Source organism: Xiphophorus couchianus, chromosome 14 (genome assembly GCF_001444195.1).
Source record: "Xiphophorus couchianus chromosome 14, X_couchianus-1.0, whole genome shotgun sequence".
NCBI classification, from domain to species: Eukaryota; Metazoa; Chordata; class Actinopteri; order Cyprinodontiformes; family Poeciliidae; genus Xiphophorus; species Xiphophorus couchianus.
The window spans coordinates 326,335-351,829 of NC_040241.1; the positions used below are offsets into that span (position 1 = coordinate 326,335).

The following is a 25,495-nucleotide window of genomic DNA, read 5'->3' on the forward strand; positions in this document are numbered from 1 at the left end:
AGGACCAGCTAACATTGTTTCAGTGATTGCTCCATTAACACAGGTGTGAGTGGTGATGAGGACAGGGCTGGAGATCAATCTGTCATGATTAAGTAAGAATGACACCACTGGACACTTTAAAAAGAGGCTGGTGCTTGGCATCATTGTTTCTCTTCTGTGAACCATGGTTACCTCTAAAGAAACACGTGCAGTCATCATTGCACTGCACAAAAATGGCCTAACAGGAAAGAATCGCAGCTAGAAAGATTGCACCTCAATCAACAATCTATCGCATCATCAAGAACTTCAAGGAGAGAGGTTCCATTGTTGCCAAAAAGGCTCCAGGGCGCCCAAGAAAGACCAGCAAGCGCCAGGACCGTCTCTTAAAAGTGTTTCAGCTGCGGGATCGGGCTACCAGCAGTGCAGAGCTTGCTCAGGAATGGCAGCAGGCAGGTGTGAGTGCATCTGCACGCACTGTGAGGCGGAGACTCTTGGAGCAAGGCCTGGTCTAAAGGAGGGCAGCAAAGAAGCCACTTCTCTCCAGGAAAAACATCAGGGACAGACTGATATTCTGCAAAAGGTACAGGGAGTGGACTGCTGAGGACTGGGGTAAAGTCATTTTCTCTGATGAATCCCCTTTCCGATTGTTTGGGACATCTGGAAAACAGCTTGTTCGGAGAAGACGAGTTGAGCGCTACCACCAGTCTTGTCTCATGCCAACTGTAAAGCATCCTGAAACCATTCATGTGTGGGTTTGCTTCTCAGCCAAGGGAGTCGGCTCTCTCACAGTCTTACCTAAAAACACAGCCATGAATAAAGAATGGTACCAGAACATACAGATTTTAGTCTGTATGTTTTGCATCCAGTGAAAACTAAGATGTTAACAAATAAACTGGACAATATGCCGGCAATTTAGTGATATTTCCACAGTTGTGATCTTGACCGGTCTTGAAATAAAATCCTGAGTCCTCAATGCCTGAGACCGAGACAAGACCGAAACCAAATACGGTCGAACCCGAGACAAGACCGAGACATCAAAAAGTCGAGACCAGTCTTTAGACCAAAATAAGTTTCGAGTACTACAACACTACCACCAACAGCATTGGCTAATGATCAAGCTCATCTTTTCACAGTACAACACGCAGCAGCTGCAGTGTGGGGCTCACACACCAGCTTCCTTTCACTTTAATAAAAACTAATACTGAGACTAAAGTTTCAGACCAAGAGTCCAAGTCAAGTACTTAGGGCACAAATTTAAGTCAAGTGTAAAATGCTTCAGTTTCCAAAGCAAGTGTGACTCAAATTCGTAAAATATGGTTAGAAATGGTTTCATTTAAAAAATATATATTTTTATAGTATTTTGATGAAATTCTGGTTTCACTGTTAATACAAACTTTTATCAAATCTCACACCTCTACTTTCTCTTAAGTATATAGTGAAAGCATAATCTTGTGTTATCTCAGCAACACTGTTGAAGAAATTGACCAAATGGCCTCACATTTTCTAGTATTTCTAGTTTTGATTGGAGCAGAGAGTGCCCTTTTCACTACATATACACATCCGTCTGTTTTTTTTTTTTTTAAAAAAAGGATGGGATGTGCAGCTCACCAGGAGAAATGGGCCCTTTGCAGCCCAGTCCCTGGAGCTCCCTGAGCCATACTCTTTCCCAGCTAGAACCAGCAGTGGGACACCGGACCGCTTGTATCTCTCGGCTGCATCAAACACGTCAAGCTGCAAGAAAAAAAGGAACCATCACAACAGCCAAGAAGCCAAAATCAGAGATGATTTTCTTAAATTTGATCTTTTTAGTGTAAGAAAGACATGTAACAAATTAGTTCTGTTATAATTTTAGTATAGAACTGGTTTAGAGTCAGACCGTGTCTCCAGTAGGTAGGTGGATGGTTTGGGGTGCCTGCTTGTCAAGGAACTTGTTAAAGAGGCGGATGTTGGCAAACGTCCCTCTGGCCATGACAGCATCGTTACCTCGCCGAGAGCCATACGAGTTGTACTCTCTAGGAGTTAGACTGTCAAAACACAAACAGAGTTAGGCAGAAACTAAATGTACTAGAAACCACAGAACTCAATCCAAAGCAGGACAAAGATTAAAAGAGCTAATGAGATCACACTGATAATTTTAGGATTCTAAAAGTGCAAACATGACAGTTTGCAATAACCCACCCTCTCTCACTGAGGTAGCGTGCTGCAGCGCTGTTCCTGGCAATGTTTCCCGCAGGAGATATGTGGTCTGTTGTGACGGAGTCACCCAGGTTCAGCAGAACGTAGGCGTCTTTTATAGACTCAGGAGTCGGCAGCTTCCTGGTCTGAATCAAGCCCAGGAGATACAGATCAGAGCTCAGACCACACAGTAATGCCTGATGTTTTAAAAGTGACTTATTATGCTTCCTTACAGGGATCCATGATTAGACGTAACAATGGACTTTATTTGAGAAATATTTATTGTAGATGTAAAAACATCTGTTTAGTTTAGTTTTTATACATTTTAATAAAATATTGTCACACAAATGTTGCCATGTTGTTCATGGTGCAATGCATTTTGGGTAAATGATGTCTCTAGGTCTGACTGCATTAGCTCCATCCAGCCAAATCAGAGAAGAGTAATGTCTTTAAGCCTTTTCAATTTGAACCGGAGCGCATTGAAATCGATGGGAATGTAGAAATCACAATGAAGATGAGAAGGAACAAACAGAAGAGAACAGAGTTGGCCATAGGAGCTGGTGTTTTGCTGCTGCCACCTTCAGCTTCATAAATGTAACAATGAATGACACGTAAGTCTGGTCAGATTGTGTGATTCGGTAAGTAGTTCTATAGCTCTGTCCGGTCCAATAACAGCTGTTTAAGGTCCAGTTTTGGTCCAGCGTTTTTTGCTCTGGTGGCAGCGGGGTTTTAGGCACTTTGTGGATAAAAACTGTTGGCACGGCATTTATTTTTAGCTCATTAAGGTAACTGTCACCTGTTAGAGCTTTTGTCAGTTTTTGTCGTACAAGTGACTCAAAATCTTCTTGAGAGAAATGTTGAGGAAACAAATGTTGAGGGAAGTTGAAGGTGGGTGAAGGTGGTCCTTCGGAAGTTGTGTTCGGCTTGTTGTTGCGCAACACCCCCCCCCCCCCCTTTCTGTCTCTACTCTCTCACTCTCGTACTTCCTCTTCTGAGAGGGGAGATGTGCTACCAGCTCTCCGTCTAACGGGTCCGTTGAGTTTCCTAAATCTGCTGGGATTTACCCTGTCCAGAACTGAAGTAAACTCTGTTTAAGCTGGTTTCGAGAAACGATTCGCCTGGTTATCTGACGGCCTACATCCAGGTGTCCCACCCTTCTTCCCCCTGTGAATTAGCCAGACTGAGCAGCCTACAGCCAACTAGTTTCACAGAGCACACCTGTTAACGGTCGCTCCTTCTCTATTTTACAACTTGCATTTGTTATTGAACCAGGTAGGTTTTAGTAACTCGGGCGAGTCCCAAGGATGATGTTTTAAATATGGGCTACCAGCAACCTAAAAACATTTTCCACTTTTTCCTCTCCAGAATCAAACATCATAGCTATTTTACAACCATCAAAGAACTTTAAGGTGACTCATTAACTGAATGTCCACAACATCTTTAGATTTTCTTTATGCTAAATATTTTATTAGTAAGGCAGTTTTGCAAGGGTCAGTACAGCTTAATTCAGTAGCAGAAATAATCAAATAAGTAAAATCAGTCATCTAGTCTATCTTTCCCTACTGCTGATACTGAGAACTAAAAAAGGGAACCTTTGAGAGAGACGGACGGAGTTTGGCGTTTCGAACCCCAGACCTGGCTTGATGATGAAGAAGGTGTTGCAGCAGGAGGAAGATGTTGATCGATGAAGGCCAGGATCTCCGCAGGTCCGATGAACTTCTTCTCCGCATGGATGGTGAGGTCACACAGGACTTGGTGCTGGCAGGAAAAAAGGCACCAGTTCTTCTTCCTTGTCTTTGTCTTCATCTTTGTCTTTGGGGTCAGAACCCAGCCGATGAGAGAAGTGCGATTCGAAGCCACAGATTGTGGGCCAGACGGGTTGGTCTCCATGTGCAGGACAGTCTCCGGCTCTGTGGCCCCGGCTCTTCTTCAGCTGCAGAGTTCTTTGTCCATCTCGATCTTGGCTCGAAGCTGCCCGGAGGATCCAACAAAAGGTTCCTCTTTTGCACCCACCTTATATAGGGTTTATCCACCCTTTTGGTGCATTTTCATTGGCTGTCTGCTTAGACAGATGATCTCATATCCATCACTGTCTTAAGAGACATCATGTCATGATGTCTGTGCCAATGTCTCAGGGTTGCTCAACCTCCTGTGTCCCTTGCCTGCACAACCTTTCACCTACTCTCTACCTCCAACATATCAGTGATGTTTAATTGCAGTTACACCTTTTTACACCATTTCAAGTTTAATGTCAAAATCACATTTATATCACATTTATTTTCTTTAGCTTCTCTGATTTAGCATTCATTTATAATTTTATAACCATAATTTATATCACATTTATTTTCTTCAGCTTCTCTGATCTATCATTCATTTATGATTTTATAACCATAACTTATTAGTTACTCTTATTATGATCTTAATGTGAGTTATTACAGATGTTTTTCTGAAAAGAAACCAAGAATAATACATGATTCTAATTATTTACTACTAAAGTTACAGTTACTTGTTTTTCTTGTAAGTGTTCCCACAAATATAAGTGTAAGTATTATTACAAGTAAACCAATATTCATATAAGTATTTTACTTTGAATCTTATCCAATTACTAATAATGTTTAGATTTCATTCTTTAAAACTTTACCTTTAAACTAAGGAATAGTCTCAGCTATTTTTATAAATCTGCAGGCTGGAAACTTCCTCTTTTTCCAGGAAACCTGCTTTTCCTGTTTAATGACTCTCTCTGACTGACTATGATTTCTTATGATTAGATAGAAAAAAGTAGAATTAAAGCAAAGTTTGCATGAGACAAAAACAACACACACAACTAGATTTATTTTATTGACACTTAAGTCTACTGTTGGGCCTTGATATCACTTGAGTGATTCATTTTAAAGATAACTTTATTTATTATTACTGTTAAACTAACTTTATTGACACTTAAGTCTACTGTTGGGCCCTGATGTCACTTGAGTGATTCATTTTAAAGATAACTTTATTTATTATTACTGTTAAACTAAAATCTCCAGCATGGGGAAGTGGGATGAGCTCGGATTTTCTTGACAGGCTCCAGCTCTCTTGCACTGCTTTCTTTTTTTCATGTAGGAAATCATCCAAACTTACTCTCACTGTTTTTTTAATTATAGCAAACAGTGACACAGTGTGGCATTATCTAAAATTACAACAAGCAAACACAATATTATAAACAACTACTCAGGTAAAGTTAGCCTTCTTGTGTTTACAGAACGGACCCAACCGCGTCAGCCCAGCATTGCCTGATGATTTGTGACGTTATTTTCTGGAGATTTTTGAAATGGCTCATTTCCAGACACCAAAATTAACTTATTGCTAAAGACCGACAGGGTGATTTTTAGCATTTGTGCTGCTTTAAGAAGCTGTAGAAACCCAAATGGAAATATAAAAATGTGCAAAATGTAAATTTTACACAATAAGTTCCAAAGAGGTTTTGTTCAGCAGCAGAGCAGTGAAGTCAGGAGCGACAAGGTCTCATGGTGAAAGGTGAATCTTTGCCAATGTGAATCTGACTCTTTGTTAGGCACATTTGCACGTCACATAACACTTGCACATTTACAGAATGGAAATGTGTTCCACTTCTAGAAAAAAAAAATCTGTGGCTTCAACTCAATTCAAATTCAAATTTAAATTAAATTCTGTTGTTGGTTATAAGGTTTTAGTGAGTGTTCTTGCAACAAATTCTGGGCAAAACCTTTTTCTTACATGGGGTCAGAGAATATGAAAGTGGTGCACTACAGAGAATATAGAGAACTAAAGATTTCTCTATATCACTGAGAGACAGTTTGTTTCCATGTCTTTAGTTGCACCAAAAGGCTGATGCAATTTACTCTATGTGTTTATATTTGAGGAGGTGCATAGTTAAGCTTCCTTACCAATCCATCAAAGAACGGTGGTGACTTGATGTAGGTTGACTTATCATCCCAGGTGTACAGCTTATCAGAAGGAGCCACCAGAGAGTTCCAACGATCATTCACTTTCTGCAATAAAAAAAAAATACCTTCAGTCCCTAAAGGTTTGGATTTTTTTTTACAGTGTATTTACTAGAAATTCATTTGATAGCACCTCAATTTTGTCATAGACTTCTTTGAACATTGATGGAATGACAAATGTTCTCTCCACTGCCTGGATCTCATCTCGAGTGGGCCAGATATCCCTGAGGAAGATTTGTCTGCCTTCTGAATTAACAGCTGCATTGGAGAAGAGGAAGGATGACATTTAGAAAATTATTTGAATTTGATGTTTTAGCTATTTATATGATAAAGGTAAAAATCTCTGAGGACAACTGAAAGATCCCAGCAATGTTGAGCTGTATATTGGCTTATTCTTGGTATATTGGGACAAACTATGACATTCAAATTCCAGCTCATTAATGAATCATTTGGAATAGTCACAAAGTAACACTTGGGACTATCTTTTTAAAGGTTAATTCTGTTACATCATGATACTAATAATTGTACATCTTCATCTTTTAAATCCACCAAACCTTACTAAATGTGAAAGTAAAGTGTAATTCAGGTCCAGTGCATTGAAAAGTAAAAGTTTTCAATACAGGTGCACCAATTGCAGTTTTCTGTCTTATCATCAACCTTTAAAGAACCTGACCTGCTGATACTGACTGTTTTGTCTGAAAAGTTGCTAAATCGGCAACAGTGACTTACTATGACAACTGACAACTATTGTTAACCCTGGTGGGCAGGTCAGTCAGTCCTCTCACTGCAGAGCATAAGAAGACAGTGGCTGGTTTTGAGATCTTTGTGGAGGGAAATGATATCAGTGGATAAGATTGGGTTCTCATGTAAGTATCAGCCGAGCTCCCAAAATGAACAAAATTGACACCCATAGTTTTCAATTAGATTAATATCAGCAGAATGTTGAATATCAATAAAATCAATAAAAATGAACTTGCCAGAAGGTATGCTAATAATTATGTACAGCTTTATATTGCTCTATCACATAAAAATTCAATAAAATTCATTCATATTTGTGGTCATTATGTGACTAGGATGAAATGGTTGGGTACTGCAGTCACATGCAAGCCATAAGGTCTGCTTATTAGCGCAAATTCTGATAATTATTGGCTAAAGTACAAAGTACACACTGTACTTTGTGTCAAATTCACCGACAGGAAGCCAGATCTCCACTGGCTTAAAGTCCATTTCATCACAGCTTTGAATCATTTGACCTTTTAACTCAGGCATTTTCAATAGGTCCTGAGACCAGCAGCATTATGTTCATTGTTTTAGGTAATGTCAAACAGAAGAGCTATCCCATAATGCTAATGTTAACTTTAAAGTTACATTTTGGACAAAGTCATCTAAAATCTTCAAGAGACTATAGCCATTTTAAAGAAGCAGGTATGTTGTTGTCTCATTACAAAACTATACTCTGTGATGAGCTAGGGATGAGACTGGAAGCTGATATATCTTTACAGATGATCTTATATTTTATCCTGATGCTGACCTAAACACCCAGAGAATAAGGAGACTCTACCTACCATTTTGTTTTGCTGCTATATAGCAGCATAACTCACCAATAGGCTCCTTCTCGAAGTCTATCCTCATCGTGCCAGCTATTGCATAAGCTATGACGAGTGGTGGCGAAGCCAGATAGTTGGCTCTGGTGTTGGGGTGGACTCGTCCTTCAAAGTTTCTGTTTCCAGACAGGACCCCTGCAGCAACCAGATCCCCCTGAAACACAAACAAGTGTTGGATCTCACATTACAAAGAAAAAAAAGAAAAATTGGATCTACCATAATAAAAGATGATGGAAGATATACTGTAGATCTGAAGAAGAGTTACAAAAGCAAAGGAGGTGGATTAGCAGTGCTTGTGAATAACAGATGGTGTAAACCAGGACATGTTACTGTGAAGTGTCAACTCTGGGGCATGAATTGAGCTGATAGCAGTAAGTTTTCATTCAAAGTGTGCAGCAAGATGTTGGAGACCTTCTATCACAGTGTTGTTGCCGGTGCCATCTTCTTTGCTGCTGTGTGTTGGGGAAGCAGCATCAGAGCCAGCGACTCTAATAGACTGGACAAAATCATCAGGAAAGCTGGCTCTGTACTGGGACTAAGGCTGGAGTCCCTGGAAACTGTGGTGGAGAGGAGGACATTGAAGAAGGTTCTGTCTATTATGGACAATAAACAGCAGCCTCTCCACCACATAGTGGACAGACAGCAGAGCACCTTCTCACATAGGCTGCTCCAGCTCCGCTGTCGTAGGGACAGATACAGGAAATCCTTCCTGCCACATGCCATCTCATTGTACAATAAAAGCTAAATCATTAATTGATTTAGCTTTTATTGTACAGTACAGTATTGTACAATACATTGTACAGTATTGATTAATGCAAAATTGCACTAATCAGTCCACTTTTGCACAACTGCACTGTGGCACACTTGCTGTACATATACATACTGTATCTGCATTTTTTGAATCTTTGCAAGGACTGCTCTAAGCTGCTTTTTATATGTTGTTGTGTGTCTTGTCTCTATGCTGCTGTAACTGCGAAATAATTTCCCTGCTGGGATGAATAAAGTAATTCTATTCTATTCTATTCTATATTCTATTTAGCACAATTCAGTCCGATCTGCTCTTTCAGAAACTCCAGAAGACACAGATGGAGGCCTCAACAATCACTTGGATCTATGACTACATTACAAACAGACCACAGTTTGTGAAACTGAAGGACTGTGTGTTTAACCAGGTGATCAGCAACATAGGAGCACCACAGGGGACTGTTTTCTGACCATTCCTTTTCACTCTGTACACTTCAGACTTCCACCACAAGTCTGACTTCTGTCACCTCCAGAAATCCTCAGATGACTCTGCAGCTGTCGGGTGTATCAGAGATGGACAAGCTGAGTACAGAGAGCTGGTGGAGTGCTTTGTGTCATGGTGTGGGAATAATCATCTCATCTTGAATGTAAACAAAACAAAGAAGATGATTGTAGATTTACAATCATAAATGTTTGTACTTCCAGCATTCCAGGAAGTACAGATGAGGAGGCTGTACTTCCTGGAATGCTATTTCGATGGTGGAAACTGTATTTTTACTTTCAGCAAAATAAAGAATGTTGTCACACAGGAGAAACTGCATCATCTCCCACATGGGAGATCTTGTAAAATGATATAGACATTTTACAAAATCTATATCTCATCCAAGAAGACTAAGTAGAGAAGACATTGTGTGTTGCACATACCTTAGTTATGGCCTCCACCACTGAATCGGGGAGTGGACCACTGTTTCCAATACACGTCATGCAACCATAGCCAACAACCTCAAAGCTGACATGAGACAAAAAACAACTGTTAAAGTAGAATGTGGGTCCTTGTATTTTCAGGCAGTTCGTTTTTTGTTTGAAATGAAAAAAATTAAAAAACAAAGATAGACTTTTTTTTTTGTTTTTCGTTTATTAAAACAAAACCGGAAATCGGATAACAGCTCGGCTCAGCTCGTTATCCGATTTCCCATTTAGTGCACAAAAAGAAAATGGAAAAATGAACAACAAGTGCTCAATTTTGATTTTTATGATTTCATTTTTGACAAGCAGTCTGACCCAGAAGTTCTCTGTTATGGATTTCTCTCTTCTTTTCTTTTTCTCCATCCTCACAGCTGAATGACATTAATTTTGTGTTAAGTAGGTTTAAAAATACAGCAGTCAAACCACAATAGAAATGAAACTTTAATTTAAATGATCTCCTTGTTGGATAATAGTTACTGACTCATGAGATACATCACAATACCACTGTAGAAATATTGAGTAAAGACATTTAAACTCAAGTGTCCCCCTGCCAAGTCCTAGAACAAGGGTCACCAACCTTTTTGAGTCTAAGGGCTGTAGGGACACTGAGGACTAATTGGTTTGATACACACATAAACTTATACAATTCATCTTTAATTAAAGTATCAATAATAATAAATGATGCCTGGTCCTTTAGGTTTTGATGGGTCTGCAGTGTTCCTCTCCTAATCCACTCTGTCTGATATACAGCACACCATGTGCCACTGAACATCGCCGACACATTTCTTTTTTTTTTTTTAATTGCCCGCGTTGCACTTCACTGAAATTGTTCAGCCTGGGATGTGCGTCTTCCCACTCACGCTTATATTTTCTGCCAGAGGTTTTGCCTTTAAAGACGTTGGAGTATCGGTGGACATTTTAAAAAGATGCGGGTTGATAGCAGCTCACAGCGGCTGCGTAATGTCCTTCTCTAGGCAACCGTGACAACAGCATCCGGGGGTCCTCTGCAGCATAGACATGAATACGTGAACACCTCATTGAGCGCTGAGTCCTACGTTTATTTTAGGTTAAAACATATCTTAGTGTGAACCAACCAAACAACATAATTTCAACTATTAACATAATTATATTCCTCTACAATGTCACCGCCATCTTGTATGTGGCAGTAGAGCGATCGGAACTCCCTAAGTCCTCTGCTGTGTGGACTTGTTTCAACCGTTTTACAATACAAACTGGATTCATTGGCATTACCTTGTAAGGATGAAAGAGCAGAATTACTTGACTTTGCAGCCAGAAACTCGCTTCTAAACAATTTCCTATCTAGCTAAATTGGCCCAAAGTAATCACTGACTGTTAGCATAGCTAACATTTTCATACTGTTTTCTAATGAGAGAGAGCTGATGAGAAATTGCTGTTAGAGGGGAAGTGCATTAAAGACCAAGGGATTTTGTGAGGAAAGGTCAGTCAGGATCAGAGCTGGAGCTGTTGTTCTTCAGCCTCTGTTTCACAGCTCAGCTTCACAATGCCGGCATTTAGCTATGCTATAAAGGTGCTACGAGTCAGAGCCCCATCATGCTGAAAATGTCTTTTTTCTGAATGTGATGGAAAAATACATATATTCTCTATGACACTTTTGGACAATTTCTCTTTTATCCTTGGCTTTAGCCTGTGTACCAGGACGTCTCAGAAGTCATTGGAGTTCTCCCAGTGTGACCAGCAGACTGAAGGTCTGCCTGTGGCCAGTGTTATACTATATTATACTGTATATACTACAGTATGTTATACTATATTATACTGTATATTATACAGTGTTCCCAGTATAATAATAAACACAGAATAAATAAATGTGTTTTATTCTTTCACTTTTTGTGTATTTTTAAATATCTCAATCTGAAGTACTAGTGTATTAATACAGCTTATGGTAATGAAATAAAAATAATTTACTCTGTTAGAATTATTTTCACTCTTTGCTGTCAATAGCAGAGTTGACATGATACTGTAATAAGTTTTTTTTCTGGAAAAAAGTAAGAAAAATATGTATCCTAATGTTTGACAATGACTGATTTATGACTTTGATAAATCAAAAGTAATTTATCAATAATATATAAAAACAAAAATACAAGAATTTTTTTCTTGTCTTGAAACGTTAAATGTACATTAAATTATGGAATCATGTAAATATGTTCTTTAATAAAACACTGTAAAAGTGTGTGTCTGTTCATCAATGTCAATTAATATAAAACATTTCAGAATCATTTCTATCAAATAAAAACATTGTGCTCTTTGTTCAGAAATCCCCCAAAACATTTAAATAATCACATCAAAAGTTAGAAACTCTGTCTTTAGTCATTTCTTTGATGACCAAATATATTAGTGTGTGTGAGAGAACACATACATCTTTCAATGAAAGGTATTAACTTAAAACACTTTGTAGAAAGGCACTTTCTGAAGTTCGGTCCATTTACTTGTATTAGCTTACCGGCACAAAGACCACATTCAATATGGCGGACGCTGTGATGTATCACAGCAATGGGCCGACCCGCTCTATGAGGCGTCTACGTATTCATGTCAATGCTCTGTAGCCACGACAATCTAGGTGACCTTAATATTTCCTGTCTTTTGTTTTGGTCATTATTGTTGAGATCTGTGTGATAGGTGTGTCTATCAGACATTTATAGAAATAGGAAACAAATCGCACCGGGTATCGGTTCAATACGACACACAACAATTAACAGTCAAATACGAGACGATTCTGTAGTTTATGGGACAGGTGGCAACCCTAACAAGACAACTACAGTCACCTGTCATTTTAGGCAAGCTTATCAGTGCCATTTCTCTATTACTGATCATTTCATGCATACACAAACAACTGTTAATACAGAAAATGCAAACTAGAAAAAATTTCCCCACATCGTTTTTGCGCCTCCTCTAGTGCAGCTCCCCTGAACGTTGCATACAGTCCATGATAAGATAAATATGATAAGAGAAAATAAAGTTGGTAAGTATATAGTAAGTATTGTAAATAAATCATCCAGTTATAAAGCACCAACTGGATAGCTATAGGTTGATAAATTTTATATGAAATAATTAGTTTTATGTTTCTTTGCCTATATGTAAATCCAGAGCAAATAAATAATGGAAAGAATCAACTCAAAATTTTCATTCAAAAGTTGTTCATTATGTTTAATTAGTTGAGACTATGTCAGGATCTGTTCCGTATCTGTGTTTATTTTGAGTTTCTGTGTCTCTTAGTCTCCGTATTGTATTGTCTCCCTTGATTGTTCCCAGGTGTTTCTTGTCTCCTTGATTACCCTCTGTGTATTTAACCCCTCCTGTGTTCTTTGTTCCTCGTCGGGTCTGTCTAGTTTCCAGTTGTCACCTGTTGTGATCATTGCTCTCTGCTTCTCTGTGTTTTGGACTTTTGGATTTGCATCTTATTAAATCATCTACTTTATCGCTACCTGGGTTTGCTGCCTCTGCCTCACCACCACTCACACCACAAAACCTGACAGTAGGACCCGACCAAGAGTACTACGGTGAGGCATGCCGTTGAAGGATACTTTTATCTCCAACATGTACCCAGCTCGATGGGATGATTTGTTATTTAACATCAGAGACTTTGTAGTGATTGTTGCAGAGCCATATTTCGCCCCCAGATGCCTTGGGGTAGCCATCAGGCTACTCCTAGAACTGGAAGGATGGTCAGACCAACTCCAGTCCCTGGGGTTGGTAAGGCTACAGCAGGAGGCAGAGTGGGAACGCCAGGCAGTTCTAGCCTTCATGGCTGGCGACCCTCTGCCTCCAGAGCCGGACTTCCGCTCCACCAGCCCAGCCCCAGCGTCTCCAGGACCAGTACCACCTCCAGTTCCAGTCTCCGCCGCAGAAGTATCTCCTCCCCTCGCCACAGCCTCTGTCTCTGCGCCTCCAGCAGCTCCAGAGTCTGCTCCAGCCGCTGCTCTGGCCTCCGGCCTGGCAACCGTCCCCATGGTGATGGGGTTTCAGGCGGCCCGCCTGGCACCTGGCCGACAAGCAGCGCGGCTGGTGGCTTGGCCGGCCCCAGTTAGTGGGTTCTCGGCCCCGCCTAGTAGTGCTCCTTTTGAATCTCCGCCTAGTAGTGCTCCTGTGGAGTCCCCGCCTAGTAGTGTTCCCTCCTCAGAGGTGCCTAGTGTTCCCTCCTCAGAGGTGTCTAGTGTTCCCTCCTCAGCGCCTTCTAGTGTTCCCTCCTTAGTGCCTTCTAGTGTTCCCTCCTCAGCGCCTTCTAGTGTTCGCTCAGCGCCTTCCAGTTTCCCTCCTGAGTCCCCGCCTCCTGTGGCTCGGCCCCTGCGCCCACGTCGCCCGCCGGACCCGCCTCCTGTGGCTCAGTCCCTGTGCCGACGTCGCCCGCCGGACCCGCCTCCTGTGGCTCGGCCCCTGCGCCGACGTCGCCCGCCGGACCCACCTCCTGTGGCTCGGTCGACGGACCCTCCCCTTGGGTCCCGCCTCCTGCGCCGAGGACGTCCGCCGGACCTCCCCCTTGGCTTCCTCCTTCAGCGTCACGGACGCCCTCCGGACCTCCCACGACGGTCTGCCTCCTGTGCCTTCGCCCATTATGGATGGGTTGTTTTGGACTGTTAGCCCTTCCTGTGCCTCCGCCCATTCTGTTGGGTTGTTTTTTGGTTTTTTTTGGACTCTAGAGCCCCTTCCGGCGCCCATCTGCCCGCCCTAGTTGTGTTTTTTTTGGACCTGGTTTTGTTTTTTGGGCGTCTGGTAGCCGCCCTTGAGGGGGGGGGTAATGTCAGGATCTGTTCTGTGTCTCTTAGTCTCCGTATTGTATTGTCTCCCCTTGATTGTTCCCAGGTGTTTCTTGTCTCCTTGATTACCCTCTGTGTATTTAACCCCACCTGTGTTCTTTGTTCCTCGTTGGGTCCTCGTCGTGTCTGTCTAGTTTCCAGTTGTCACCTGTTGTGATCATTGCTCTCTGCTTCTCTGTGTTCTGGACTTTTGGATTTTGGATTTGCATCTTATTAAATCATCTACTTTATCGCTACCTGGGTTTGCTGCCTCTGCCTCACCACCACTCACACCACAAAACCTGACCTAATAATTTATAAGCAGAATCATCATCATTGGACACATACAGTAAGTCACTGATAAAAGTGTGAAAAGGTATCATGATGTGATACACCATTGAAGAGGATTACATGACCCCATAACCAATGTTCCCTCTAAGCTGCGCGCTTGCGCAATCTCGCACTGCTCACACATTCTCAGCGCACAATAAAATCTATGCAGGGCATAAAATGAAATCCAATGTAAACTATACATTGAGCTCAGACATCAGTTTTGACTATGGACCAATGACGTATAACGATCTAACTCGGTGAGTCACAGGTGTCCAGCCAATGATACGATACGGTTCACTTACGGTACGCAGCCAATCATAGACATATTGTGTGTACGTGCCTTGTGCTGTGGCACTGTGCAGATTTGCTAGGTAGGAAAAGTACGGCGGAGTTAAGAGACGCTAAAGCTACCACGCTATCATGGCTAAGCGAGCAGTGGGACATCCACTCATCAAGCCAAAGTAAAAAAGAAATGTGCTTCTTTTAAGATGGAATGGCTGTCGGAGCTTGTGCAAAAAGAAGAACAAGTGGTGAAACTGGGTGAGATTTTTTCTTTTTCGAGTGGGAAAGGTTTACTCTGCAAAACATGCAGCAAAGCCAAATTAGTAAGCGAGTTTTCAGAGGGAAAAATGTGGACTGAATGGAAGTTGGACTACCTCGAGCGTACAACCACTGGAGAGGTGAGAAAGAAAGACGTGAAAAAACTGCGTAATTAAATATTTTACAGACAAAGAGTTACAAGAACTTATACACTATCACAAGCTAGAGCACACATTTCATTGTGCAGAATGTGAATGCTTTAATGTGAACAAAAAGTTATGTCTGAAAGGTGAAATTGTCTCATTTCTCACCATGGCCAAAGCAGTACTCTTATATAGAACATACTATGCATCTCATGTACAGCAATGTTTTTGTTTTTTTCATTCTAAGTAGGGCAAATCACTTATATTAAAAGCAAACTAATGGAAGTTGCTGCTGTAATCTGATTCTTTTAATAAGCCATGTAACTTTCTATGATCCCAGATTTATAACAGGTGTAATACTGGTGTGTGGCCGTAGTGCGCACGCGTGATGTTGCTCACAGTGGTCCTCAGTGTACTCAGGGAGCTTGACCCAGACACATGAAAAATTAGAGGGAACATTGCCCATAACATTTAGCTAGCACCAGCATTATTATTATTATTATTTTAAATTAAAATAAGAATTCTGAAAAAAATAATAATAATCTGAATTTTGAGATTAAAGTCAGGTTTCTGACTTTTTTCCATGGCTATAATTCTCTTCCAAAGGTAAACAATTATTTAGTTAAGCTTTTAATAATCCAATAACATTGGCACATTATTTCAAACATTTTCTACTTAAAAATGGCTAAATTTTTATTGTATATTTGAGATAATTATACTTTCCTGCATGCTTGTTCATGACATAACAGATTATAATTTCTATGCAAATGCTATTTATAAAAGAAAACTATTTAAAAATCTATAGGGTTTGAATGACTATTCTGACAGAATGTTCTAGTCGCGGTTTGAGCGTGGCAGGAATAACTTCCAGGTAAGACAGCTTGCCAAAAATGAAATCATGAAAATCAAAATTGAGCACTCGTTATCTGTTTTTTTCCATTTTCATTTTGTGTACTGAATGGGAAATCGGATAATGAGCCGAGCTGAACCGTTATCCGATTTTGGTTTGATAAACGAAAAACTGAGTCTATTTTCGTTTTTTTAGTTTTCATTTCAAACAAAAAAACGAACTGCCTGAAAATACACAGACCGAATAGTCATATATAGTCATCATAGTCGTTATCCGATTTAAGATTTTGGTTTAATAAGCGAAAAAACTAGTCTTTTTTCATTTTTCACTTCACACAAAAAAAACCCCGAACTGCCTGAAAATACACGGACTGAGCCGCAAATCTGATATCCGATTTTGGTTTAATGAACAAAAAAACGAGTCTATTTTCGTTTTTTTATTTTTCACTTCAAACGAAAAAACGAACTGGCTGAAAATGCAGGGACCACCAATGTGGCCCTGTATTGCAATTTTCTAAAAATAGACATTTTATTATATATATTACTCCGATTAAGTAAATTATTGAAAACACCTAAGATATTGACTTAAAGTATAACTTACAATGTGTAAATAATGTTTCTCTTGTTAGTTGCCTAAGCCAGCCAACATGAGTGGGTACATCAAGAGTCTATAAACTCAGAAGTAACTACTGAGCAACTTACCCCAGCTGAGACATGCAGTCCATGACGCCACTCTTCTTCAGGTAGTAGGTCACCACTCCGCTGCCAGGTGACAGGCTGGTCTTTATGTACGGCTTCACACTTAGACCATACTCTATTGCTTTCTTAGCAAGAAGCCCTGGAACAACACATGCTAGCAGTTAGTTTTGATTGGGACAATGGGTCATTTCAGCATTAAAGCCATGGACAGATGTGGTACATCCACCTGCTCCAAGCATGACAGACGGGTTGCTGGTGTTGGTGCAGCTGGTGATAGCAGCAATGACTACTGAGCCGTGGCCCAGAGTATACTCCTTCCCACTGAACTGGAAGGGGACCGTAGTGCTATGGTGTTCAGGTGCCACCTGGAAACCCTTAAATCCTTGCTAAGAAGATCAGAATTGAATGGTAAAATTAAATAGGTTCATTATAAAGTTCTGTATAACTATACAAAATAGAAGAGTCACTATTTAATGGTATTCACCACAGAATTTCACAGACATAATAAATCATGGTAAAATACAGTATAAGGTTGAATAAACTCAAAAGCTAAAATGTTTAATATAACTTTCGGTACTGTGTTGTGGCTTTGCCTTTTGTTGAACTTTTTATTGTATAAAACTAAACCAACGCAAACTGAACCAACCTTTGCTCCCAAACAAGATTCAAAATCCGTTTTCATTTCAGAAACAGGAATCCTGTCCTGTGGCCTTTTGGGACCACTGCAGCAAGGAACCACTGTGCTGAGGTCTAACTGTACTACCTTAAAGAGAAAAGAAAAACACATATTCTTAAATCTTCGATCAGCCTTAATGATTTAAATTGACTCTGATTTTAAATCCCAAACATTTTTTTTTTTTTCAGTTTTGAAACAAATCATGCAAGATTAGTCTCATTAATGTTTTGATAAAGATTAGCTTAATTACCTGAGTGAAATCTGGATCCTGGGCAATATTATTGTAGTCTCTGAACATGCCTGCTGCCTTCAGGTACTTGGTAATGTAGGCCAGTGTTTCTGGTTCCCGTCCTAAAACAAGACACTATCATCACTTTTGATGAATGCGGAAAAATGTCCAATATTCATAGCTTCAAACTTACAGAGTTTAAAGAGCAGTAACTGCTGAAAATCACATACTATTTTCTGCTGAGTTAATTTAGCTATTAAAAGCCTCTAGAAATAAGAGAACTCTAGTTCACACAACTGGACACTCACCAGTCTGTTCCAGGTACTTCACGCTGATGTCATCCACTGGGAAGAAAGCCGCTGTGGCTCCGTACTCCGGACACATATTAGCAATGGTGGCTCTGTCAGCAATGGATAGCTGGGCCACACCCGGGCCGAAAAACTCCACAAACTTCCCCACAACACCCACCTGCCGGAGGTGCTTCAGGTCCAAGAGGAGGAGGAGGACAAAATGTCAGGGACACTGGACCATTTTGTTGTCATTTCTGCAGATAACCTCTGACTAATTACCTTAGTCACAGTGAGGACGATGTCAGTGGAGGTGATGAGCTTGTCTGGTGTCCCATGCAGTTTGTATCCCACTACCTCAGGAAGCACCATGCTTATTGGCTGCCCCAGCATCACAGCTTCTGCTTCAATGCCCCCAACACCTGAAAAGCAAAGGCTGACTTTAATTCAACAGCTAATAAGTACCTTTAAAGATGACATTCTATGAATGCACATGATCTATCTACAGGGTTTGGTTTTCTGGATAGTTGAACTGATGTCAGCCTGATTTTAAGGCCAGAGTTAGCATCCCTGATCCCAAGGTTCCTGCATGTGTAGCAGTGTGATGTTATTACATTAGATTGTCAAGTGACAAGCTATTCTGGTAGGTAATCATATGAGGATCGGCAGCTTTTATTTTGAAAAGACGACAGATCCATTGCAAAACAGCGGGTAACTTCCTGTTTCAAACTTATTATTTTTATTCAAATTCAATGTGTTGCAAATGAAAATGTAAATTATTATCTTTACTGTTAAACATATTGAGTTCATGGATTGTTGTTTTGAGTGTCAGTTCGGGGTTTAAAAAAGACAAATTAACGAATCATACCATTATGGTCTGTGAAGCGTTTTCCCACGCTCTCTGTCGCTCTCTTTCTGGTCGGATTCCGTGGGAGAAGGTATGAGGTTTTGTTTTTTTGTGTTCAGTAAGTGTATTTTAAGCATAATAAGTGACAGTTTGATTATTGTTTTTGTAAAATAATATGCTTTGGAGCACTTAAACTTTGTTAAACGGTGACAAAACCAGTGTTGTATAGTAACGAAGTAAAAATACTTCACTACTTTACTTAAGTATATTTTGGAGTACTTCATACTTTCCTCGAGTATGAAACTTTTTGATGACTTTCACTTTTACTTCACTATATTTCCGAACTTAATTGCGTGCATTTACTCCGATACATTTTCAATGTGTGGTTTAGTTACTCGTTACAAAAAAGCGAGAGAGAGAAACAAAGTGTTTTGATCCCACCTACTGATTAGCAAGTAGGCTACCGAACAAAGTCCGTAGCCTACTTGCCTGGGCTTGTTCATCACCTCCAATAGGATACACCTGTTTCGCTTCTCCCATTAAACACAAAGCAAGTCTCGCAATCAGCAGCAGCCACATGGAGGAGGAGACTGAGACCACAACGACTGCTGGTGGCTCCAAGGGAACCACCAGCTGGTGATGAGAGCCCATGGCCTTATTTAAACACAATACACTCTTTCGTGGGTGTTAAAGATTCTTCGTAACGCATGCAGTTGATGTTATTCCTGCCCGAAGATGTGGAAATTCTATCTTACAAAAACTCCCCGTCCAACTTGAAGAAACACATCGAGGTAACGTCTTATGAAATGGTTATAATCCTCCTGTTTCAGTAACTATAGCTTGGCCACTAGGCACTATTGTATTGTGAAACGTTGACCATAAATGAACTTTGTTTGGCATTGTTTCAGTTCCATACATGGTGTTTTTAGCTTAGGCCTAATGTTGACTGTAGCAGGCTATCTAGACTCCTCTGTTCAAGGGGGGACAGAAGCCATAGCGATAGCAATTTAGACTGAATTTAACGAATATAGGAAAGGCATGCAAGTTCAAAACCAGGTTTACAAAAAAGGTCTCCCTCTTCAGATGCCAATAAGCTGCATTTCCCTCCCAGTTCTTTTTTTCTTTTGCATAATGACCAGTTGTGTGCACCACCTACTGACTGTAGCATTGACTGATTCACTGATTTGTGAAGTAGAGTAATCGTAACAGCTCTTTTTCTTCATGTTGGCCGCATTTTCTGTACTATTTATTTTTCTCATTTTCAGCACTGACCTTACTTGAAGGGAAAACTTGAGGCTTACAAAAACTTTGTATTTTCTGTCCTGGAGGGTATACTAAGCAGCTGGTTCAGTTGTAAAGCAGGTTAAGTTAACCTTGTGCTATAGGTAAAGCACCTAATTTTCTTAACTAAATGATGCCTGCAGGTATATCTATTAGCAGGTTTAATTTTGCCTGCACTTGGTTGTGTACATTATTTTAAGTGTATTTGACAAGTTTACCAAAATATAAAAAATGTCATTCAAACTGCATTTGCTTTGTTTTACTTTTTACTTGTACTTTTTATTACATTACTTGAGTACATCCATTTTTACAGTAATTTCCATACTTAAGTACAAGAAGTTTCAGATACTTTAAGACTTTAACTCAAGTAACATTTCAGTCAGTGACTTGGACTTTTACCAAAGTCATATTTTGGAGAGGTACTTATACTTTTACTTGACTCTGAGATTTCAGTACTTTATACAACACCGGACAAAACTGTGTTAGCAGTTATTGGGGCCTGCCATGCAAAGCAATGGCAGGAACCTATTGCTATTCTCCCAAGAAAGGTTTCTTTAATATTATTGGGGCCTGCCATGCAATGGCAGGAACCTATTACTCTACACCCAACAAGGCGTCTTTTTATTGGGGCCTGCCCATAGCAATGCATAGGGATGTAATCCCTATGCATTGCATGGCAGGCACCTATTGTTCTACACCTCAAAATAACTACCGCTTCCTACTACCGTTAATGCGGCTCGTACCGCTGCATGCCCCCTCACAATATATATATCAAAACGTGAGGCTCAATCCCGTGAGGGGAGCTATTACTTTTGTTGGCATTTCGAGTAACTGTGGCGACATAATTAACAAAAAACGAGCCAAATTTAACTCAAAACAAAAGTCTAACTGACACAAAACAGTGTCAGTTAGACTCAAAATAGACATAGAATTTAGTCTGCCTCTCTGAACTGCTCTTTAGAACTACAATGACTGAAGGTTAGAACTACAACATGGCGGACACTGAGTGCCTACAAAAGAGGTCTGAGCTGAATGTCAGAACTACAACATGGTGGAACTGTCAGTTTCTACAGAGGAGGACTGAGCTGGCCTTTAGAACTACTTGTGTTTTGGGCATTATATAACTGATTTTACCCAACCATTGTTACACATGGGATTAGTGTGGCAATTTAAAATGAAGCTTACTGAAAATTTCAAAATAAAAGCCTTGAATATTTTTACATCATGTAGTTGCTCTTCTTGGCTTTATTTGACTTTTTCATCCAAAGCACTGTTACACATGATATTAGTTTAGCTCTTTGAAATGAAGCATACTGAAAATTTCAAAATAAAAGCCTTGAATATTTTTACATCAGATAATTGCTCTTTTTGGCTATATGTGACTTTTTTATCCAAAGCACTGTTACACATGGGATTAGTGTGGCAATTTAAAATTAAGCTTAACAAAAATTTCAAAATAAAAGCCTTGACAATTTTTACATCAGATAATTGCTCTTTTGAGCATTATATAACTGATTTAACCCAGCAATTGTTACACATGGGATTAGTTTGGCACTTTGAAATGAAGCTTAACAAAACTTTCAAAATAAAAGCCTTGAGAAATCTTACATTAGGTAATTGCTCTTTTGAGCAATAAATAACTGATTTAACCCAATGACTATTAGACATGGGATTAGTTTGGACCTTTGAAATTAAGCTTAACAAAAATTTCAAAATAAAAGCCTCAACATGCTCCTCAGGTTAGTGCACCGCCGCAGGCGGTGCAATAATATTAATCTGCATTATCTTTTTCTCTCAGGTTAGGGAACTGCCTTGCGCAGCAAGGCAGTTCATTAGCATTAGCATTTTAGCTTATATAAGTTGTAAGCTATTTATTTGACTTATTAGCCATGTTTAGTCTACTGAATGGAGTAAGTCCATTATAGAAAACATCCTAGTGATGTCCCACATGCTACTGACAGCAATCACGCTAGCATTAGCATTTCTGCTAATTTTAGCTGATACACTTACTTTATCATACTGAACGGTGCAAGTACATGTTAGTCAACATTCTTGTCATTGTCCTCATATGATTGCAGCTTTCTTTAGCATTGATGCTAATTTCTAGCATCAGAACGCTGGGTCCAAACCGACGGGCACACTTTGGCAGGCCCCGGTTAAATTTCTTCAGGAATTTTCTAGTTCTTTATTTTTCTTCCGTAACCGTTAATGCGGCTCGTACCGCTGGGTGCACACCTACAAATGAGGTATCAAAACGTGCAGAAAATTCACGCCATTGGAGCTATTATTTTTGGTGGGATTTGGGGTTAACGTGGCGACATAATTCGCAAAAAACTATGAAAAAAACCCCATTATAAGTCAATGGGAAAAATCCTAGAAATACCCTATTTTTGAGGATTTTCTGTGTCGTCACAAATTCACCTAGAAATGCCATTCAAATTTCATTTTGTAGATACGTCTGTGATCTCTTCGAAAGTGAAGACGGCTCGTCGATACCAGTTACGGTTTGTCCACAATTTGCCTCTAAGCGACCCAAAGTTTCTCATTTTTCCTAAAGTTAGAGTGCTTCTCTCGCTGATTAGAGTGAGAGATCAAGACAACCTTTTCAACCCATATCATTTTTGAAATCGCCATCACGCCCACAAATATCGCACGATTGGTATCAAAATCGGTCCTGATATTGATACGCCTGTCTGCTCCGGTAAAATGTTTGCGAAATTTATCTAGACTGTACGGTTTTCTGTCACGGTGCTTCAGAGCAAAGTCATGCGACAGGATTTTCTGAGGCTCTCAGGCTCTTTCACTAACACTTCACACCTTGGTGTGAAACTTATTTAACATAGCAACAGAACTCAAGAGGCTATTGGCTGGTGGTTAGGACTACAAATACGCGTCACTGTAGTTCTATATATAGTGGAACGCTCAGTTGAAACAGATCAGGACTGAGAACTGGCCTTTAGAACTACTTGCTGCTATGGGCTGTATATAACTGATTTAACTCAGTAACTGTTACACATGGGATTAGTTTGGAACTTTAAAATTAAGCATACTGAAAATTTCAAAATAAAAGCCTTGAATATTTTTACATGACGTAATTGCTCTTTTTGGCCGTATATGACTTTTTCATCCAAAGCAATGTTACACATGGGATTAGTACGGAACTTTAAAATGGAGCATAATAATAATTTCAAAATAAAAGCCTTGAATATTTTTACATCAGGTAATTGCTGTTTTTGGCTTTATGTGACTTTTTTATCCAAAGCACTGTTACACAATGGAATAGTTTGGCCCTCTGAAATGAAGCATACTGAAAATTTCAAAATAAAAGCCTAGAATATTTTTACATCAGGTAATTGCTTTTTTTGGCCGTATATGACTTTTTCATCCAAAGCAATGTTACACATGGGATTAGTTCGGAACTCGGAATTTAGGAAGGTCTCTTGTTTTTATAATGTTAACTATGAGCAATTCAAGCCAATGCTACCTTGCTGTAAGTTAATGTTAGCTAAAGTTATTAAACTCCATTACTGTAAAGTTAGCCCTTAATCTTAAACATATTTTAAAGACAGGCAAATAGGTTTTGTCCCTCCAATTTTAATCTAACAAATTAAAAGCTAATATGTTAGTCAACGTTATCTTTTATGTGCATTACTTTGCAACTTGTGATGTGCTTGTTTTCTTTGTTTTGGCAACTTTAGCTATATGAAGACCCATTTTAGCCTAAGGACACAAGGTGGGGAGTGAGGTGGACAAATGTGGCTAATGAAGACATGCTACAGGTGTGGACGGTGCTAATGAGGACCAGCCATGAGAGAAAGAAATCCCTGTTTGACCAAAGAGGAAGAAGCAGATGAAATATTTCCCAAGAAAATTAGGTAAGTCATTTATGTGTTACTGTTTTCTCCAGGTGAAGGAGGGTACGATGGAACAGGGAAGTGGGGAAGGGGATTAGGAATCAACATCCACCAGTTAAGTTAACAAGTTACGTTTTAAACAACTAATTGTTGGCAAATGTAAAACTGGTGTTTAATCTATTTATTTATTAATAAACTTCTTAAGTCATACGTGCGGAAGAGGATTAAGGCCACTGGGGAAAAAAATACAAAATTCTGCCTTTTTTTCTCAGAATTCTCATTTTAATCTCAGAATTCTGAGATTAAAGTCAGAATTCAATTTTGTTTTTGTATGTGAGTATTTCAACAATTAGTGCTTATTTTTTCTACACCTGTGCGAACTTATGTTATTATTTGATACAAGAGCAGTAGTGTAGCAGTAGCCTTATATCTTGCCTACCATATACAGTATATTTTGCTGTAAATTCTATATTTACATTATTTGCTACTTGTTTCACTTTACTTGAGGTAAGAGTTAATATTAATGACACTGTAATAACACTTAATGCCATTTTCATAATTGTTGCTACTTCTTCTACTTGATGTAAGAGGAATTATTAATTACGCTGTTATTAAATCATTTGACAGTGTAATAAAGCTTAATGAAATCTTTATTGTTGGTCCTACTTGTTCCGCTTTATTTCAGGTAGGGGGAGATATTAATTATTGTTTTGTTAAAGCAGTAATTATTACAGTGTTATTACACTGCTTTTGACAGTGTAATAATTAAGCCTGTCGCGATAAACGATAAATCGATTAATCGTACAATAAATTAATACTATCGACGTCATTTCAATTATCGGCATTATTGTCTCTTCCGGCCTTTTTCTCTTTCTGTTGATGACACCGAATGAAAAAAAGGCTCAACTCCGGTGCTCTCCACTGACCTCTGACCTCATTTCCTTAGTGTAAAGCCCAGCGCACACAACACGATCTTAGAGCTGTCGGCCGATTGTCAGCCCATTTTCAAAACCTGACAGACCACACATTAGCCGACAGAAATCCTAGGTATAACGGTTCGATCCTGCCATGTGGTGTCCAACAATGGGCACAAAATAATGGCCACAAGTCCAGTGAACTAATTTTAAAACCAGGCATTAATCAATGCTTTACTACAATCTACCTGCAATGCATGTGGCTAGTGTCAGCGTAAAGTCCTGACTGAATGAAAATCATTAGAACCTATTTACGTCACGTAACGAAGAACAGCTGAAAAGTTACCGGGTTTATCAACTGCGGTAGCAATTTGGCTCCAACTCCTCCTCTTGTCATTTCTATATTCTTTGCATGTTGAATAAACATTAATGTTGTTTCCACGTCGGCTGGACTTCGGGTTGCTCCGTGTCAGCTGTTTGGGATTCCCCGACGTAATTTCCCCTCAGAAAACACTGAGGAGAATCCATGCTTTCTGATTGGCTACCTGTCACATTCAACAGGCTGCGTTAAGCTCCCAGTCGGGGAAAACCCCTGATTTAGATCGGAGCGGCAACGACGATCTACCGTAACACACCACACAATC

At 39.7% G+C, this 25,495-nt stretch overlaps 1 protein-coding gene across 2 annotated transcripts in view; it reads right to left on the bottom strand.

The window, feature by feature from the left end:
• Positions 1-25,495, bottom strand: part of aco1 (aconitase 1, soluble) — a 47,500-nt gene that overhangs the window by 13,761 nt on the left and 8,244 nt on the right. For both annotated transcript variants that reach the window (XM_028037768.1, XM_028037769.1), the window contains 13 exons: positions 18,238-18,377; positions 17,977-18,148; positions 17,690-17,790; positions 17,410-17,526; positions 16,990-17,149; positions 16,767-16,902; positions 9,389-9,473; positions 7,718-7,874; positions 6,250-6,374; positions 6,060-6,164; positions 2,158-2,300; positions 1,856-2,003; positions 1,588-1,710 (listed from right to left, as the gene is read on the bottom strand). In XM_028037768.1, coding sequence (XP_027893569.1) covers positions 1,588-1,710; positions 1,856-2,003; positions 2,158-2,300; positions 6,060-6,164; positions 6,250-6,374; positions 7,718-7,874; positions 9,389-9,473; positions 16,767-16,902; positions 16,990-17,149; positions 17,410-17,526; positions 17,690-17,790; positions 17,977-18,148; positions 18,238-18,377 — 1,712 coding nt within the window. The remainder of the gene's footprint in view (positions 1-1,587; positions 1,711-1,855; positions 2,004-2,157; positions 2,301-6,059; positions 6,165-6,249; positions 6,375-7,717; positions 7,875-9,388; positions 9,474-16,766; positions 16,903-16,989; positions 17,150-17,409; positions 17,527-17,689; positions 17,791-17,976; positions 18,149-18,237; positions 18,378-25,495) is intronic.